Here is an 18,006-nt window from a genome sequence, read left to right as displayed (position 1 = left end):
GCAGAAGGATTGAAAGTTCGTCTTACAGCTGCTGGTGCTTTATGTGTCTGTTCAAGCATCAGTCGTTACGGCCCAAGCCCACGGTCATGCTGATGCGGTACAACAGCCACGCAAGTACCAGTCACAAGACCCACCACCAGTTACTGCTTCCAGGACTAAAAGCCCAGGCCCACCACCAGTTCCTGCTTCTTGGATGCAGGATTCTTGGCTCAAACACTTGCTCGTTCAGCACAAGTACGTTCTGCAGCCGCAACCTGCTGGTTTACAAGCACGCTCTCACAGAACGTGCTGCTCCAGGAGGTGTAAGAGCTTTCTGTGTGTAGCGTGACTCCGCAGCCACACCAAGTAACACCATTTGGCACCTCAAATTGTTCAAGCTGGAAGGACACGCGTCACACCCAAACCAACGCCATTTTCTCCTCCAATTAGCCATGCGGCGGCATTAATAAGCCCAGCATGCAAATTTCTGCTGATTAACTGCAAGCCCTGAACACACGGTGCTTGTTCTGGAAGTTTCTCCCAGACGCGTACAACGCGCGCTGCTCTCGCTGCACTCCCTCGCCTCCAGGCCGCTGCCGCCGCCCTCCTCCGCGACCGGGCGCTGCCGGCCCAGCCCCCGAGCCGGGCCCGAGGCCGTGGCGGTTGGCAGCTGGAGGAGCCGCCCGCCAATCAAGGCAGGGGGCGGGCCTGCCAGGCTTCCCGCCAACCGGGCCGCGCTGCCGCCAGCGCGCAGTCAGTGGAGAAGCTCCCGGCCCCGGGTGATTTGCATATTCCTCGAGTTTCAGCCAATCCGGTGCTGCCTGGCAGCGGCACTTCCCTTCCCTCACGAAGCCGAGCGCCGCCGATCGCCCGGCCCGTTCCGAGGGGGCAGGAGCGGGGCTTCCCCCGAGCCCCTGCTCCGGGCTCCCCTCTCAGCGCCGTTTTCTCACCGCCCTCCGGCCCCCTGCCGGGCCCGTGCGCCCCCAGCCAGCCTCCTGGTGCACGCGCACACCCGCTCCTTACGCAGACGCTCCCGCTTTTACTCCCCGCGAGGTCCGCGGTCATCTTTTGCGGCAGGTGCATGCAGAGGTTTGCAAAAGCACCGGGGAGGGGGCTGAGGATGGATGGAGGGGCTTTCTGTGTAAGCTTCTGTTCTTGTCAAAGACCTACTAAGATCAGCTTGCAAATAAATCTTCTCCCATGTTGCTCCATTTCATCCCCTTCTTGCGCGTGACTCATGCTTTCAGAGGTGTACGAAGTAAAGGTGCCGTAGACCAAAGCACAATGAAATTTGCTTCTCAGAGCATCTCCGTGTGTGCTGAGCAGCTACAAGCCCTAGCCATTACCGGGGGAGGGGGAGGAGGGAACACGCGCGTGGGTGAGGCATCCTAGTGCACGTCCCTTGTTGCGGTTCAAGCCCCACATCTACTGGCCTCAGCAACACTCCCAGGACCTCTGTTCCCAGCGCCCCTCTGTTGCCACTAGCGGTGAAACAAAACAGCTTTCTCAACACCAAAGACTGTTTGGTGTACTAGTAATAGACAATCCATATCTGAATTAGTAAAGTAGACAAGGAAAAACCTATAAACCTCAGTTTTATTCTAGTTTTAACACACCTTTGAAAACACAGGTTAGTAACCAGCCTTGCATGGCTTCCAGACACTGCTGTTTCTCCTCTATGGGAGAATCAGGAGGAAAGGGGCTAAATAAGAGTCTCTTGGGGACAAAAAGCAGATGGAGAAAGAGGGGTGGGGGAAGGAAGAACAGTCTAAAGGATTGAGTCCTTCCAATGAGGGAATAGGTGAGTGGGGATGAAAAAATTCCCAGCAAGGACCGGACAATTGGGCTGACTCAAAAAGCCACAGGTCTTTGCACCTTACTGCCTTTGGCTTTTCCACCTTGAGTTCCTTCAGGGGGAAGCATAAGCAGGGAGGAAGGCTGAGGGCTCACCTGAAAGCCAGACTCTCTGTACCTCAGTTTCTCCTGCCAAGAAAGGAAAACATCTGTCCCATTTTGGTGGAGAGTTATAAAACACTCTGACTAAATATGCTTCTCAAGCAAATTTTAGCTATTAAAATGACTGCAGTACAAAACCAGCAAAAGTATTGTTTTCACAACGCCAAACTCTCACAACAAGGTCTCCCTTTCCTCTTCTATTTTCTTTGTTCTGTGCACATCAAATTGTGCTGGCCTGGGAAACACCTTGCTACACACACCCAGAAGCAGAAGCCCTTGGTCCCAGCAGGCTCTGGTCTTGTTACACAGAGTACTGCAAGCTGCATTCTTCCTATGTGGAAAAAGACTCATACCTGGTATGCAGAAGTGGTGGTGCTGGTAGGGGGTTATTCTGCTTCCCCAACCTGGCTACTGCTCATCAGCAAAAGCAGAATGTGGGCATAACAGTTCTACTTGTCATTCCCAGAGCCATGAAAAAGAAAGAATCCCCACCTTCCTCTCCAAGATATTTGTTCTTTACCCATGCTGGGAAACTGGCTGTGGAGGGAGGGAAAGCACTCAGCTGAGTGATGACTCGTTTTAGCACCCCAAGTACCTGATGAACAAGAAGGGACGGTGAATCCACTCCCGAAAAGCAAAACCCACAGTAGCACGTCTACATTAGCAAGGGGGAAAACAGCCGTATGTGCCTGGTTTGCAGTTCCCAAGCAATGCCCAATAACCCTGCAGAGCCCACCTCAGTTTTGGTGCCATACACTGCAGTATCTGTTAGAAAAGGTTGGAAGGGCTCTGAACACTTCATTCCTGCTGAAGACTGCTGTTTGACCCTTGGCATAGAATATGAGGCACTAATAACCTTCAGACATTACAGATGGAGCTGAGGGAAGAACCTGAGGTGGTAAGAGCAGACAGGTGAGGCTGAAGGAGAGAAAATGGGTGGAAAGCTCAGACAGTGGGACAGTGAACAGTGGGAATGGATCTCTGACTACTGGGCAGAAAAATCAGAACTATGACTGATGCAGGGTGAAAGGGAGTCCAAGCAGAGTCTTATGAAATGAGCTAAGCTTACTTTTCCACCACTGCTGCCTTGCTCCCAACTGATACTGATGGTTGACCGGAATGCTTAGTGGGACAGGGGTGACTATAATTAGAAGGGATCTAGTACAGGAGAGGAGACTGAGACTGTGCAGCCTTCAAGGGCTGCTGTAGTTATACAAACTCTGTAAAACCTGGTTCCGGTGGCAGGGGAACAAAACCCAGAGGCTGCATGTGTGCTGCAGCCACCACGGGTAGAAAACCTCCTGCACCTTGGTGGCGCCTGCTTGGATGATGGCGAGTGCTGCTTCAGCAGCAGGAGAAGCAGTTAGGTACACTTTGCCCCTGGAAAGAAACAATCAGAGAATCACTCAAAGCTAGTCCCTGTTGTGGTTTTAACTATGCAGAATGACTACAACAGGGTTCTGCATGCTCATGTTCCACGCAGAGATGGACACGCACAACCCGTATGATGTACCCAAGCAGATGTACTCTTCATGTTAGTTTTCCTGCACATCCAAACAGATGCCCACACCATCTTAAACACAGCTGTTTGCACTTCTTTGCATGCTTTCAAGGGATGTGTTCCTGCAGACACTCCCTCCCAGACTCTCACACCCTCCTCCAAATACATACCTGGTCTTCTCTAATGCCGTATCAGTATCAATCAGGCCCAGGATGCACAGTGTGACAGAGATGTTTCTCTTCTGCATGATGAGTTCATGGCGCAGTGAGCTGAAGAATCCATCCAGAGCAAACTTGGTGGCAGAGTAAGAAGTGGTGAAGGGAGTGGGTATTTTCCCTGGAAAGGAGAAGAAGAGAATGGAAAAGACCAGGAAAGTGGTTGTAGGAAGGATGGCGCCCCATTTCATGTAACCACATGGACTGGGTCACATGGTGGTACATCTGGCCATGGTAGTTCCCAGTCACCCAAGCACATTAGGTCGCAGGGAAGGGCCACAGCTGTGGTGAATGCAGTGCCCTTGAGCAGACACACTGAAGACTTTCTCCTGCCTTTCCATCCCGTACAGTAGGTACAGCTACTTGGCAGACTGTTATTTAGGCTGGCCAAAGCCAGAAGGCCTTAGAGCAGCAGGATGGTTTTAATGCTGTGTCAGAAATGCAGGAAATGGGCTTGGGTGTGAAGGACTGGATCCAAACAAGTAGATCAGGGCGCATGCTGAGTAAAGAGCAAAATTACAAGGGAATACAAAAAGGTGCAACACAGAGAAGGTCTTCCAGCAAGCAAGAAGCCCAGCCAGCCACCATCCTGCTTAATATTAGAAAAAGCACAGCTTGAACATCTGTTGAAGGACACAGAGAAACAGTGTATGCTGGGAACCATGGTTTCGACAAGAACACCACTTGTGCCAGTTACAAACACTAACCTGTGAGGGAAGAGACGACCACCAGAGAGCCTTTATTCTTCTCCAGGGTGGGAAGAGCTGCTGTTGCGAGGGCCACATAACTGAAGAAATTCACCTAAAATGATAAAGTAGTCATGGAAGGAGCGAGATTGTTTGGAGAGAAGGTCATCATGAGCCAGAAAACTAACTCAGCGGTCAAATTAAATGGAACATGGCTTGGATTTGCGATTTCAAACATCAGGAGGAAAGAATCATCTCTGTGAGAACAGGGATAGGTAGTGCATATGTAAACCTTTCAGATTCCGGAAAAAGCAATGGAGAAGAGTCAGAGTGAAGGTTATTCCTGGGCTTTAACATACAAATGTATTGACAAGAGATAATTAGCTGTCCCTGATTTCTCTGTATGCCATTCTTTACTCCACATTGTGCAACTGTCTGTACCTACCATACCAATTTCTAACAGTTCTGGGCTAATGGGAGATAAGAAGGACAGAATGAAAGAGAGAAGAATTTAAGTTTTTCCCAGACATTCTTCTGCACATATGTACACCAGCATAACTAAGCAAAACACCTAGTCTAGTGACAAACCATTTGACTTGACACATGAATGAAATAAAAGGTTTGTTCTAAACCATTGCCACAGGCTTGAATTTGCCTTTGAGCCTCTTGAAGTTGTCCCAGGAGAAGCCAGACTCACTCAATTCCAGATGAGCTCTTCCTGCTGGGAATCCTCACCTGCATGAGCCAGCGGGTGTATTCCACATCTCCATTCCACATCTGGAAGGGGGAAATGCCTATGTGGTTTAACACTAGGTAATCCAGTCCCCCTGTGGACAGGAGAAAAAACAGTGAAATAGGGTGGCTGTCCCCAGTCAGTCACTGAGGAACTCAGAAATGCCAGCAGGAGGGCTGAACCAGCCCCTCAGGAGGCTGGAAAATGCTTTAGAAATGGAAAATTAAACACGTCCATCTGACAGCAGCTGTGCCTGCTTCTCAAGGGTAGAACTGGAATGAAAGCTCTTTTTCTTTGATGGATGCTTTCTGTAATGAGATTTCAGGGTAATGCAGACTTGGAATTTAATTCCAGTGGTGTGCTCTATTTTTAAAGTTTTAAGTACAGAGAATTATAACAGAAAAATTAAGATTGGTATGAGAATGTTTATGTGTGAAAACACCAGCAGAAATAGCAAAAGGGTTAAAAGAATGATAATATATTGATGGCTGCTGGATTGGCAGGTCATACAGATCACAGCACACTTTAAGACAGTTTCTTAAGACACTCACAGCAAGAAAACCAAAAAAATAATTAAGTAATTAAGACACTCAGACAACGGACAAACGGACAGTGAGTATAATAGAAAATGTTGCCTAATAACAGCCTTAACCGAATAAGATGGGGTGGAGAGGCGAATGATTATAATCACTCAACTCTTACAGGGTAAGAAAGACAATCAAAAAGCACGTGGTCACCAACCAAGACCCAGGAAACATGATGAGTACTCTACAGCTGGTATTCCTTGTCCTTTATATCACCATTGTCCTTTATATCACCAGTAGTAAACCTGGACAGGGTACTTGGTCATACACATCTTGTTGCCTGTTAGTACAAAAGAATGAGTGGCTGAGAATCTCTGAGAGTATGAGATGTGTGAATCACTTCTGGTTAAAATAGTACCTCCTATGAAGTCTCGGACTGAGCTTTGCTAAAGGAACAGGTCACTGCTTTCAGACCTCCTAGTTTCTGTTTCTCTCAACACAAGACACTACGTCTGCTCAGGGCTGGGTGTGTGCAGCTGGTACCTGCTCATGTATAGCAAATGTGTGTGGTACTGTAGCTGTTGCTATGAGGGCATGGTTTCAGCAAAGTACTTTGAGCAAATATTTTTTGCATATTTTTCTCCTCTAGCAAAATACATTTGTATATGCTGCCTGAAGAGCCCTCCTCACGAAAAGGAACTGAAAAGTCAGCCACTCCCAGACTGGTGTTTACAAATGCCACATCCTCTCTTCCTAAACACTCCCCTCAGTGAGGGACACGTGGAAGCTGAAGCAGGAAGCTCCTACTGGAATGTGAGTTATCTGTGTATCTAAGAGCCTGAGAGATGCCGAAGATGAAGCCAGAACAGGATTAAGATCACAATCAGAACCCCTCCTGGGTTCTGGCCTGGTTCTGACCAGGCAAGCAGTGAACATCTGAAAAATTAAGACACCTCTCCTTTCACAGCTTCCTGAACTCAGGTAAATTACAGAAACCCACATCTCTTGACTCCAGGGTTATCAGAGAGAAGCCAAGATTGGCAAGGCCAGAGGAGCTGGGATGAGGACTGTTATCAGATTTATTTCCAATCAGTTTCCTCAAACTTGGATGTCAGTATAAAGCAAGATATGGCTTGAGAACTATAATCCCTGAAGGGTGACCAGGCCAAGGTGTCATCTAAACCTTTACTGAACAAAGGAGCATGGTATAAACTGAAACAACCAGCAAAGTTTGTTTTCACTCTTCAGTATCTGCCATTTTTTTTCTGCTTACCCAGTTTTTGGACAGCAAACTGAACCACCTTTTCAGGCTCTGAAGGGGAAGACATATCGGCCGGAATATATAAGGTTTTCTTTGCTCCAAGTGTCAGGCATTTCTCCATCACCTTGAAAAACAACACTCCCCCAGAGATTAAACAAAATGGGGTGGGAGGGGAAAGAACAGAAGGGCACTGTAAGGAACTTTTTTCTCCCCACACTACAGTCAATAACAGTCAATTCTAGACAAAGACACACACTTTAATTCTAAATCTAACACTATTCAACCTGCAGAGGGCTCGTTTTACATCAAGACTTCATCTACCCAGTTAAACAGAGGTAACTCTTAGCAAGATGCAAATTCACTAAACCTTGGAAAAGGATCAAGAATCATCCAAAAAGACAATCTTCTTCAGGAGAAGTGTGATGAGTATGTGAAGGTGCGAATGGTACATCTAGCTATCTGCTGAAATAATGCCTGCCAGGCTTTAGGAAGTGTCCTAATGAGTACCATGCTCACTGTCCCTGACCCTCTTTTTGCATTATTTCATAATGCAGAATTTTCCAGGCAAGTCACTTAACCCCACAGTCTGAAAGAGACCTCTCAATTTTGTCTCATTTTATATACTACAGATAAAGGAGTCTCATCTATTTGAGCTGTTCAAACATTATTACAGAAAGTTTGTAGTCTTTAACAAAAAAGATACAAATAGAATTGCTTGGACACTGAAGAGGTACGCAGTTATCTCACAGGAATTGTAGTTCAGACAACATATATCCATGTTCCCATACAGGCCAAGCTCCCTTCTAAATAACATCTTCCTTCTAGATTACATCTCCCCAGTATGCCCCCTGGTAAGAAAAAGGTATATTGCAGCAGACATTGGCGTATGACAACACAGACAGAGCAACCCATCCAGGTGACAGATAGAATGGTAGAGGACACTGACAGTGAATCAGGCTCAAAACATACTGCTGATACATTTTTTTTTTCTTCCAGAAAGCGTTAAGAATTTCTTACAGTAATTCAGTTGGTGAGTAAAACAGTTGCATTGGAAAATGCCAATATTTGTGTATGTGTGTGTGTGCGTGCATGTGTGTGCAAAAGTCCAAATCCCTTATGTTTTGTCTCAAACAAGGAAGTTCTTACCTTCTGCAGCACAGCTTCCCTCCTAGCAGTCAGAAGAATTTCAGCACCAAATCTGGCATAATGGTATGCCATCTGCTCTCCAATCCCAGCACTGGCTCCAGTCAGGAGAACACGGGCACCAGAAAGGCTCTCTTATTCATGGGAAAAATGAGAAAAAGGTATAGAAGTAAAGGAAGCAGCAGAGCAGCTGTCCCTAGCTAACGGCAGAGCTCTAAAGTAGGAAGGTGTGTGTGTGTGTTCTCAAAAGACTCAGTGCTTCTCCAGAACTAGTAAAGAAGCAGGACTGTCCCAAAGAAGCCATAAGATTAACATGGTGCTTCTGATGCTAGACTGAAAATAATCAAGGATCATCACCTAACCTCTGAAGAATGAGCTACTTTTCCCTTCTGACAGGTGCCTGTAGCACAAAGCTAGTCATCAGATAACCAGCCACCTCATGTCAAGTAGCAAGCCACCTTGACCTGTTTTGGACTGGGTCACAGGAAAGATCACCTAGCTCACGAGCCCTGGCACATGGCAGTCAGCTCAGCCTAGCTCTTCTGATATATAACAGACAGTTCCTTCCTTCATCCTGGCAACCCCAGGCTCTCAATTCAGTCACAGAGTAGGAAGCTCAGTCTGACCCATCCTGCTCAGACAGTAGCTGACATGCTACCTGGCTCCAACTCTGGTAAACCATGGGCAGAAAAAGACCACCAGTCAGTTTGGAAATACAGTATCTTCTCTTACACATCTTATATTCTAGTTTGGACTGAACCCTGGGGTGAGTCTACCTGGGTTAAAAGTGTCTTTCCAGAAGAAAGCTAGAAGTACAGCTATAATCCCTGTAGCACAAAGCACTTTTCCAAGTGGCCTCATATCCCTCAAAGTCGTAAAGAACGAAGCCTCAGAGATGAGCACTGCAGCCAAAATACTGTAATCTCCTTCCTCTGATGCTGTCAGCCAACCTGCAAGAGACAAAAGGTTTTGTATGACAAAAAAGGAATTTACATATGTGAGGCACTGTGTGGAACTGAAACTCCACCTGAGGCTTCTCTCCACTGACAGCCAAAGCCACCTTTGTTGAGAATGAAAATGGGAAGGAGATTGACTTTTAACCCTTGGATAAGATGCTGCAAAGTTGCTGTTTCCCCACTGAAGGGAGAGGACACCACAGTCCTGCAAATGGTTTGAATTTGCCCAGGAAATACAAACTTGGTTATGCCAATTTTATGCAGGCATTTGTAAAGACTAAAGGGTTTGGAGCTCAACTTCTTTAAAAAAAGGGAAATAAAGGAAAGACAAAGAAAATACATCTGATTCTAAGAAAAAGGTCTTTCACTGTCAATTCCCACAGCTCTCTGAACTCAGACAGCCTCTATACAGTAAGAGTTCTCTCTGTAGAAAGAAAACAAACAAAAACTTGTGTCTAATCTTACAGAATATTTAATTAATGAAAGAATTATTATGCTCATAGCCGAGAATATTCACCACATAAAACCAGTGCTTCAGGATAACTGGCACATCTTATTGCACACTGCAGAAATGAAGCAGCAGACAGGAATAACAGGCTGAAGTCTTGCTACAAACATTGGCGCTGAAGACCTGGCTGAACTTCCATGCAAAGGGGGCGGGGGTGAAGCCCGGCAAGAGACCGCTTATGGGTATGACTGCACAGCATGAAAAAATGAAAAACTGCAAACAGGGCAACTGCCATGGGAAGCAGGGATTCTGTGGCAGCACACGGATGTGTCTGGAGGCCTTGAGAGTGGCTGTAACTGTTCCCATCAAAGTCGGTCAACAAAACTCTCTAAGACTCAATTTGGAGCTTTAGAAAGCAGGCATTCTTTAATTGCAGTGCTGGACGCACAAGGGATCGCTCCACCTAGTGCACGTGCCAAATTGCTCAAGCTACAGGGGTTAGATATAATCAAAACATACATATTCATTGGATTTCCAAGAAATAATTAACAAATTTGTACTTATTCCTAGAACTCATTAAAATATGTAACTGTCCCCTATGCATGTGCACTTGTTTCTACTGGTGGTCCTTCGGGGTCTTCTGGTGGTTGTCGGTGGTCTTCATTGCTGTGTTCACTGGTTGGACCCAGTTCAGCACATGCTCAGGCCATCTCTGTGGTTATTAGGTCGAGAGAAGTTCTCCTCCCCCTCTACTCTGCCCTGGTGAGTCCACATCTGGAATATTGTGTCCAGTTCTGGGCCCCTCAGTTCAAGGACAGGGAACTGCTTGAGAGAGTCCAGAACAGTGTCATGAGGATGATTAAGAGAGTGGAGCATCTCCCTTACAAGGAGAGGCTGAGGGAGCTGGGTCTCTTTAGCTTGGAGGAGACTGAGGGGTGACCTTATTAATGCTTATAAATCTGTAAAGCGCGCGTGTCAGGAGGACGGAGCCAGGCTCTTCTTGGTGACACCCGATCATAGAACAAGGGGCAGTGGGTGCAAGCTGGAACATAGGAGGTTCCGCTTAAATATGAGAAGAAACTTTGTCACACTGAGGGTGACAGAGCACTGCAACAGGCTGCCTGGGGGGTTCTGGAGTCTCCTTCTCTGGAGACATTCAAAACCCACCTGGATGAGTTTCTGTGTGACCTGATCCAGGTGTTCCTGCTCCAGCAGGGGGACTGGACTGGGCGATCTTTCAAGATCCCTTCCAGTCCCTGACATCCTGTGGTTCTGTCATCTCCTTCTTTCTTTCCTTGTTTCAGTTGGGCTGCACGTACCGGGCTCAGCCATTCGCACGCCGAGGGACATGTGCGTGCTGTGGGTCCTTCACCTGCTCTGCTCAGGCGCATCCTCCAGGCCGGGGTTAATCCTGCTCCGGGACGCAGCTCCGCGCGGCCTTACAGACGAGGCTGGCTAATTAATTAGCAAGGAAGGCAGCACCGGAGAGACAAACTTTCTACTCTTCCCTCCATCTAACTAAACACAGCTTAGCTTCGTCCTGTACATTCGCAATACTTTTCAGATTAGGCTCTGGTACTCCCCGTCCCCGTCCCCGTCCCCGTCCCCGCCCCCGCCCCAGCGGCTCCCCGGCCCGCAGCGCCCCCCCCCTAACTTACGGTGCCAGGACCCAGCCGCAGGCACCAGGCACCACGTGACCACCCTCGCACCTCCCCCGCCCGCCCCCCGGGGGAGGGGCGGCCCGGCCACGTGACCAGCTCCCGGCGGCCCCGGGCCCAGCGCCGTGCCCTTGGCGCAGCTATGGCCGCCCGCTTGCTGCCCGCCGCCCGGTGAGTGCCGCCGCTCGGCCCGGCCCCGGCAGCCGCTCCGCTCCGCTCGGCGGGAGCCCCGCGGCCGTTCTGCGGAGGGCACGGATCCGTGAGAGGCGCCGGGGGGTGGCCGCCCTGGGGCGCTCTGTGCTGAGGGGACGCTTTGTGGTCTGCACGTCCAGCCGAGGTGCAGGGGGAGGCTGTGGAAGGGCGCGTTAGGGAGCGAACAGTCAATCTTCGGTAGGGAAGACCCTTTTCACCCAAATACTTGCGAATACGTGAATTTAAGTATTGACTCTCTCCTGCCTCTCTCAGTGTCTGTATCTATCATAAGTTCTGTTGCATTGCTGCGATCTGGCGAGGTTGTTTCCCCCCCCCCCCCCAGGTGTGCAATAGCTTTTAGTATTTTTTTTAGTATTTTTTAGTATTTTTTAAATTTTATTTAGAGGAAATAGCTCTCTTTTCTATGAATCCGGAGAAGTCACTCTCCCCAGATCTTTCATAAATAATGAAAAAGTAAATAAGGGGTAAGTTCACATCTGTTTTGCGGGATGCCACCACAGCTGTGAAACTGTAGTGTTAGGACAGCACGTGCTCTACTGGGAAGCTTGAAAAGCCTTGGCCATGTAGGCTTGGCTAAATGTTACCCAGACCGTAATGAGCTAAATAAGATATTGGTGCCTATCAAATTAATCAGGTGACTTACTAACAAGATGGCAAGAACCACATCATTAATATGCTGAATCCTTTAGTCTTTTTTATCAAGGGTCTAAGCCAGTGGTTCTCATACTTTGAAAAGCGGCTCATACTTAGAGATTTTTGATGCTTCCACGTTTTTTATTCTTGAAAACTCTCGCTGATAAAAAAGCGAACAGGTATGCTTTCTCACAGTTGACAGGGACTACTTTGGTCTAGGGAAAAAAAAAAAAGGATGGTAGCCAGATACTTGTCTGCTGCTTTTTGTCTGAAGTAACACCTCACAGGAAAGCATTTGTGACCTTTGATTTCTTTATCGATCCCCTCCATTTTACAGTCACAACCTGCTGAGAGAGATGCAACAATACTCCTAATGTGAACTGAAATGTTGCTACTAAGATAGCTTCCTGACGCAGCTGGTTAGAGAGCCTACCAGGGGAGGTGCCATGCTAGACCTTCTGTTCACAAACAGTGATGGACTGGTGGGAGATGTGGTGGTCGAGAGCTGTCTTGGGCAGGGTGACCACGAAATGGTTTAGTTCTCTATTCTTGGCGAAATCAGGAAGGGGACCAGTAAAACCGCTGTCTTGGACTTCCGGAGGGCTGACTTTGAGCTGTTCAGGACACTGGTTGGCAGAGTCCCTTGGGAGGTGGTTCTGAAGGGCAGAGGAGTCCAGGAAGGCTGGGCACTCTTCAAGAAGGAAATCTTAGTGGCTCAGGAGCGGTCTGTCCCCATGTGCCCAAAGATGAGCCGGCGCAGAACTAGACCGGCCTGGCTGAACAGAGAGTTGTGGCTCGAGCTTAGGAGAAAAAGGAGGGTTTATAATCTTTGGAAAAGAGGGCGGGCTACTCAAGAGGACTATAAGGCTGTTGCGAGGCTGTGCAGGGACAAAATTAGAAAGGCCAAAGCTCATCTGGAGCTCAATCTGGCTACTGCCGTTAAAGATAACAAAAAAAGTTTTTACAAATACATCAACACAAAAAGGAGGACTAAGGAGAATCTCCATCCTTTACTGGATGTGGGGGGAAACTTAATTACAAAAGATGAGGAAAAGGCTGAGGTACTCAATGCCTTCTTTGCCTCAGTCTTTAGCGGCAAGACCAGTTGTTCTCTGGATACCCGGTACCCTGAGCTGGTGGAAGGGGATGGGGAACAGGATGTGGCCCTCACTATCCACGAGGAAATGGTTGGCGACCTGCTACAGCATTTGGATGTACGCAAGTCGATGGGGCCAGATGGGATCCACCCGAGGGTACTGAGCGACCTGGCGGAGGAGCTGGCCAAGCTGCTTTCCATCATTTATTGGCAGGCCTGGCTATCAGGAGAGGTCCCAGTTGACTGGCGGCTAGCAAATGTGACGCCCATCTACAAGAAGGGCCGGAGGGTAGACCTGGGGAACTATAGGCCTGTTAGTTTGACATCAGTGCCAGGGAAGCTCATGGAGCAGATTATCTTGAATGTCGCCACGCGACACTGGAAGGGCAACCAGGCGATCAGGCCCAGTCAGCATGGGTTTATGAAAGGTAGGTCCTGCTTGACGAACCTGATCTCCTTCTATGACCAAGTGACGCGCTTGGTGGATGAGGGGAAGGCTGTGGATGTGATCTACCTTGACTTCAGTAAGGCTTTTGACACCGTTTCCCACAACATTCTCCTCAAGAAACTGGCTGCTCGTGGCTTGGACTGGCGTACGCTTCGTTGGGTTAAAAACTGGCTGGATGGCCGGGCCCGAAGAGTTGTGGTGAGTGGAGTCAAATCCAGTTGGAGGCCGGTTACTAGTGGAGTCCCCCAGGGCTCAGTGCTGGGGCCAGTCCTCTTTAATATCTTTAGTGATGACCTGGATGAGGGGATTGAGTGCACCCTCAGTAAGTTTGCAGATGACACCAAGTTAGGTGCGTGTGTCAATCTGCTCAAGGGTAGGAAGGCTCTGCAGGAGGATCTGGATAGGCTGGACCGATGGGCTGAGGTCAACTGTATGAAGTTCAACAAGGCCAAGTGCCAGGTCCTGCATCTGGGGCGCAACAACCCCAAGCAGAGCTACAGGCTGGGAGATGAGTGGTTGGAAAGCTGCCTGGCCGAGAAGGACCTGGGAATACTTGTTGATAGGCAGCTGAATATGAGCCAGCAGTGTGCTCTGGTGGCCAAGAAGGCCAACAGCATCCTGGCTTGTATAAGAAGCAGTGTGGCCAGCAGGTCTAGGGAGGTGATTGTCCCCCTGTACTCGGCTCTGGTGAGGCCGCACCTCGAGTACTGTGTTCAGTTTTGGGCCCCTCACTACAAGAAGGACATGGAGGTGCTCGAGAGAGTCCAGAGAAGGGCGACGAGGCTGGTGTGGGGTCTGGAGAACAAGTCTTATGGGGAGGAGCTGAGGGAGCTGGGCTTGTTTAGCCTGGAAAAGAGGAGGCTCAGGGGAGACCTCATCGCTCTCTATAGGTACCTTAAAGGAGGCTGTAGAGAGGTGGGGGTTGGTCTATTCTCCCACGTGCCTGGTGACAGGACTAGGGGGAATGGGCTAAAGTTGCACCAGGGGAGGTTTAGCTTGGATATTAGGAAGAACTTCTTTACTGAAAGGGTTGTTAGGCATTGGAATGGACTGCCCAGGGAAGTGGTTGAGTCGCCATCCCTGGAGGTCTTTAAAAGACGTTTAGATGTAGTCCTTAGTGGTATGGTTTAGTGGAGGTCTTGTTAGTGTTAGGACAGAGGTTGGACTAGATGATCTTGGAGGTCTCTTCCAACCTAGACGATTCTGTGATTCTGTGTGATTCTACTTTTGATTCTTTCAGGTTTATCATCAAAGGAAGCCTGGCTGGAGCTGCTGTATATGTGGCATATGATCAGGGATTGCTGGGCAGTGGCGCAGAAGGTGCTGAAGCCCTCAAAAAAGCTCAAACAGTACTGCCTCCAGCTATCAAAGAATGGACAAGTTACGTAGGCTGGGAGGTAAGGACTGTGCAGATAAACACAGTCAGCAAATTGGACATTCTCTGAATAAGGAGGAGAAAACATTGGGATGATATTCAGGTTCCAGTGATGCTGGCAGAAGTTTTGCTGTTTATTCTGAATTTCACACTAAGAATTCTGTGAAGAGGATTAGGGGAGAAAATTGTTTGTTGATGTTGTTTGAAAGCAGACAAGGTAACTAGCCTATGCAGGGTCAAAGAGGAGAGACTGCAAGCTTGATCTGGGAGATATTTCAGTATGTTTTTTATTGAAGGATCCTACATACTTTTAAAAAATTAAAGAAAAGATTCTTCTCCTGATTTGTCAGACTGCTAACAGTCAAGCTGAATTTAAATTGCCTGAAGAGGCCCTTGTCTTTGAGTAATTCTTAGTTTTTAAAATCCTCAGGACAAGCCTTTGCTGAAAGTTGGAAAAGTATTTCCCATATTGGAAACTATAATGAGCAAATATATAACTGTAAGGAGTAAGTAATTAAGTATTTATGGAGGTGATTTTTCAGGAGTACCCAAATGTTAAGTACTACCTTCTGCCTCTACTTTACACTGTAGGAAAGAAAAATGTCCAGGCTTTAGGGCACATGTCTGATGCTTTTTGAGACTTAGAGAGAGCAAGCACTGAAATACCTTTGAGATCTGAGGACACGAAGGACATCTCCAAGGTGATGTGGCTTCTCTTGTAAGTGAAACCTCTAAGTGCTGATATTTTGTCTTTCTCTTTCTAGCTCCCGCCCACTCCAAAAATTGACTTTTCCCCCTCTGATTCCTGGAATAAAGGTAAAATAATTTTACGTTAAACTGTGAAAGGGGCAAAGGACCAACAGTGATGCAGCTTATCTCAGTACTGCCATCCTTAAGCGAATTATGGAGAAAGGGATGATTGTGTGGTCTGGTAGAGGGAGCACTGGATCTTGGACTAGGGATGTGTATTCTGCTTCAGGTTCCACAACTAGCACACTGAGTGACTGTGCAGTTCATTTTATCTCATTATCTTAATTTCCAATTGTGAAATCAAGAGGAAGATGTGTGCCCATAAACCTCTTTGCCTTTTCTAACTGGAGGAGCTAATACTTCTTTTACCTACAAAGCTTGCTTGCCTACTGGTGGGTACCGCCAGTGCCCCAAGGTACTCTCTTGTATCCCAGAACGTAAGATTGAATGTTTCAGTAAAGTATCGGGGTGGGGGTCTGTGGCTCCAACAATAACTAGACAAGAGTTTATGGACCAGTAACATGAGGTCATCAATAGTCATAGTAGTGATCAGGGAAACTAGAGCATAAAAAATAAATCATGACTTACTCTTGAAAAAGGTGAATCTTTTATAAACTCTTCATATACTAGTGTCTGAACTCCATTTCTGACTTTTGAGAGGGGATGAGTATTCCCGTAATTGCTAGAATTTTAGAGATCACGTTTGAAGGCCAAAGCATGTTATAAATACCTAATAATTTATAGTTCTTATGGTGCAGCAAATAGTCTTAATTTAACTGTGAGGAAACAGCCCACAAACACTGTGACATACCCAAAACCACATGTGGAGCCTGTGGCAAGACCAGAAATGAAGTTGAACTTACATGAGTATCAGTTCCTTGTTTTAACCTTGAAATTGTCTATCCCTTATACTGGTCCTGAAGCTGGAATTTCTCTGTCACATGATACTGAGACAATAAAGCTGCATTTGAACCAAGGATTACTCAGGCCTCAGGTGCTTGACAGCTTCTCAGAAAAAGCTAGATCTTTACCTCTGTCTTTAAAGAGTTCCATGATGCCAGAATAACATTAGGAATTTTGGCTTGAATGATGCTCTTCCTGGGAAAATAATTCTCTGCTTTCTTTGCAGGAGTGCAGACAGTCATGTCTGCTTTATCTGTAGCTCCCACCAGGGCCTGTGAATACACTCTGGAAGGCTGGAAGTATATGAAGGATCTTGTCAAATGAAAACATTCTCCAGGATTCATGGTTCTCTCTATGGTGTATTCTTTTTGGGATGATATATAGTCCATCCCTCTAGATGGCAGCTCAGCCATGCAAGGGCTACAATAAAAGACTGTGGAACATCCGTTTCTGTTTGGGTTGGCTTTAGCATGCGCCTTAATGATTGCTTTGTGCCTTACATTAGACACGTCAGCAGAGATCACAGATCAGCTGTACTGAAGCGTTGGCTATATGCTGAGGTACAGCCTCTGCAGCTAGGCTTCTAAGAGAGGGACAGAGATTGTACCTCATGTTGGCAGTGGAGGCAGCACTTCTGCCACACTGATGTGCTGACACAGCCACGTTGCTTTTGTCTGTGCTAGTAGCAGAATGAACCAAGACAAAAGAACAAGGCAGAAAATAGACAGGGGGTTAACAGAGAATGGGACAAATGCTTACTTGGATCAGGCAGCAGATTTAAAACACAAGAAGGAAAAAGGATTTGTAGGGATTTTGTTTCCCTTTTAAAAAACGTTTTATGATGAAACTTCCTGCCAAGGGATTTCAGAGTTGGCTAAGGTATAAATAGCTTTAAAAAGTGCTTAGGCTAATTCCTAGAGGCTAGATCTGTCAGTGGCTCTTAAACCTAACGGTCTAGATGGAAGCTAAAGGTCAGTAAACTCCCAGTTTCTGGCACTCCATGGTTTATCACCCAGTTCAGTAATAATAGGATTGCTCTGTATGTACTCTGTCCTGACCTACTTTTCTGTAAGTATCTGCCACTAGAAGGGAAAGAGCCTTTGACCTAGTCCACCTATAATCCTCTTACTACATCTTAATGGCAATGAATATAGTCAGTAAACAACTGATCCTTTCACATGATTGCTGAGTTTAAGTTAAATGTTTTGCCAAGTCTGGTTTGTGACCTATAGAAATAAAAGTAGGTAAGATGGTGTGAATTGGATTCCTTTGCTGAGCAGACAGGCTGGATGGCCTTCTTCACCACTTGTCTTATAGGATCTTTAAATCAGTTTTGCAGTGGCAGATTGCTCAAACTTTGACAACTGCAATGTATTAATTTTTTCATGCTGGTGTGTATGCTAATTGATTTTAAAACTTGTAAAGTAACACTCTATTTCAGTGTATTTCTGGGAGCTGTCTGCTACTGAAACTGCAAAGGGAGGCCTGTAAGGCATTCTGCTCTTTCATCTTTGAAAGAAAGTTACAT

General features: G+C 47.1%; 2 protein-coding genes across 5 annotated transcripts; one reads left to right on the top strand and one right to left on the bottom strand.

Annotated features, from left to right (window-relative positions):
- Window positions 1-1,557: 1,557 nt before the first annotated feature.
- On the bottom strand, window positions 1,558-14,818 carry HSD11B1L (hydroxysteroid 11-beta dehydrogenase 1 like). 4 transcript variants are annotated; one of them, XM_040537963.1, is made up of 9 exons: window positions 14,693-14,818; window positions 11,061-11,233; window positions 8,775-8,948; window positions 8,002-8,132; window positions 6,868-6,979; window positions 5,073-5,164; window positions 4,359-4,452; window positions 3,607-3,772; window positions 1,558-3,315 (listed from the first exon to the last, which is right to left on the bottom strand). In XM_040537963.1, the coding sequence occupies exons 3-9, from the start codon at window positions 8,857-8,859 to the stop codon at window positions 3,129-3,131; spliced, it is 867 nt and encodes a 288-aa protein (XP_040393897.1). In that variant the 5' UTR covers window positions 8,860-8,948; window positions 11,061-11,233; window positions 14,693-14,818; the 3' UTR covers window positions 1,558-3,128. The 4 variants fall into 4 exon arrangements, with proteins under 4 accessions (XP_040393897.1, XP_040393898.1, XP_040393896.1 ...); XM_040537964.1 differs by lacking the exon at window positions 14,693-14,818 and having other exon boundaries at window positions 8,892-8,948; window positions 11,061-11,227; XM_040537962.1 differs by lacking the exons at window positions 11,061-11,233; window positions 14,693-14,818 and adding an exon at window positions 10,570-11,042.
- On the top strand, window positions 11,104-16,923 carry MICOS13 (mitochondrial contact site and cristae organizing system subunit 13). Its single transcript, XM_040537966.1, has 4 exons — window positions 11,104-11,231; window positions 14,691-14,847; window positions 15,590-15,641; window positions 16,705-16,923. Exons 1-4 carry the CDS (start codon window positions 11,203-11,205, stop codon window positions 16,800-16,802), a joined length of 336 nt encoding a protein of 111 aa, XP_040393900.1. The 5' UTR covers window positions 11,104-11,202; the 3' UTR covers window positions 16,803-16,923.
- Window positions 16,924-18,006: the final 1,083 nt, after the last annotated feature.

Source organism: Cygnus olor, chromosome 26, assembly GCF_009769625.2.
Source record: "Cygnus olor isolate bCygOlo1 chromosome 26, bCygOlo1.pri.v2, whole genome shotgun sequence".
NCBI lineage: Eukaryota > Metazoa > Chordata > Aves > Anseriformes > Anatidae > Cygnus > Cygnus olor.
Note: the sequence above shows the minus strand (reverse complement) of the source record. Positions and strands in the feature narration are given on the sequence as shown.

Excerpts from the sequence above, each read along its gene's own strand:
- HSD11B1L (XM_040537963.1), bottom strand. The coding sequence starts at position 8,859 with ATGAGGCCACTTGGAAAAGTGCTTTGTGCTACAGGGATTATAGCTGTA. Across the intron at positions 6,980-8,001 it reads GGGAAGCTGTGCTGCAGAAG|GTGATGGAGAAATGCCTGAC; the intron begins GTAAGAACTTCC and ends TTGTTTTTCAAG. Across the intron at positions 4,453-5,072 it reads ACACCCGCTGGCTCATGCAG|GTGAATTTCTTCAGTTATGT; the intron begins GTGAGGATTCCC and ends TTATCATTTTAG.
- MICOS13 (XM_040537966.1), top strand. The coding sequence starts at position 11,203 with ATGGCCGCCCGCTTGCTGCCCGCCGCCCG. Across the intron at positions 11,232-14,690 it reads CGCTTGCTGCCCGCCGCCCG|GTTTATCATCAAAGGAAGCC; the intron begins GTGAGTGCCGCC and ends TGATTCTTTCAG. Across the intron at positions 15,642-16,704 it reads CTCTGATTCCTGGAATAAAG|GAGTGCAGACAGTCATGTCT; the intron begins GTAAAATAATTT and ends CTTTCTTTGCAG.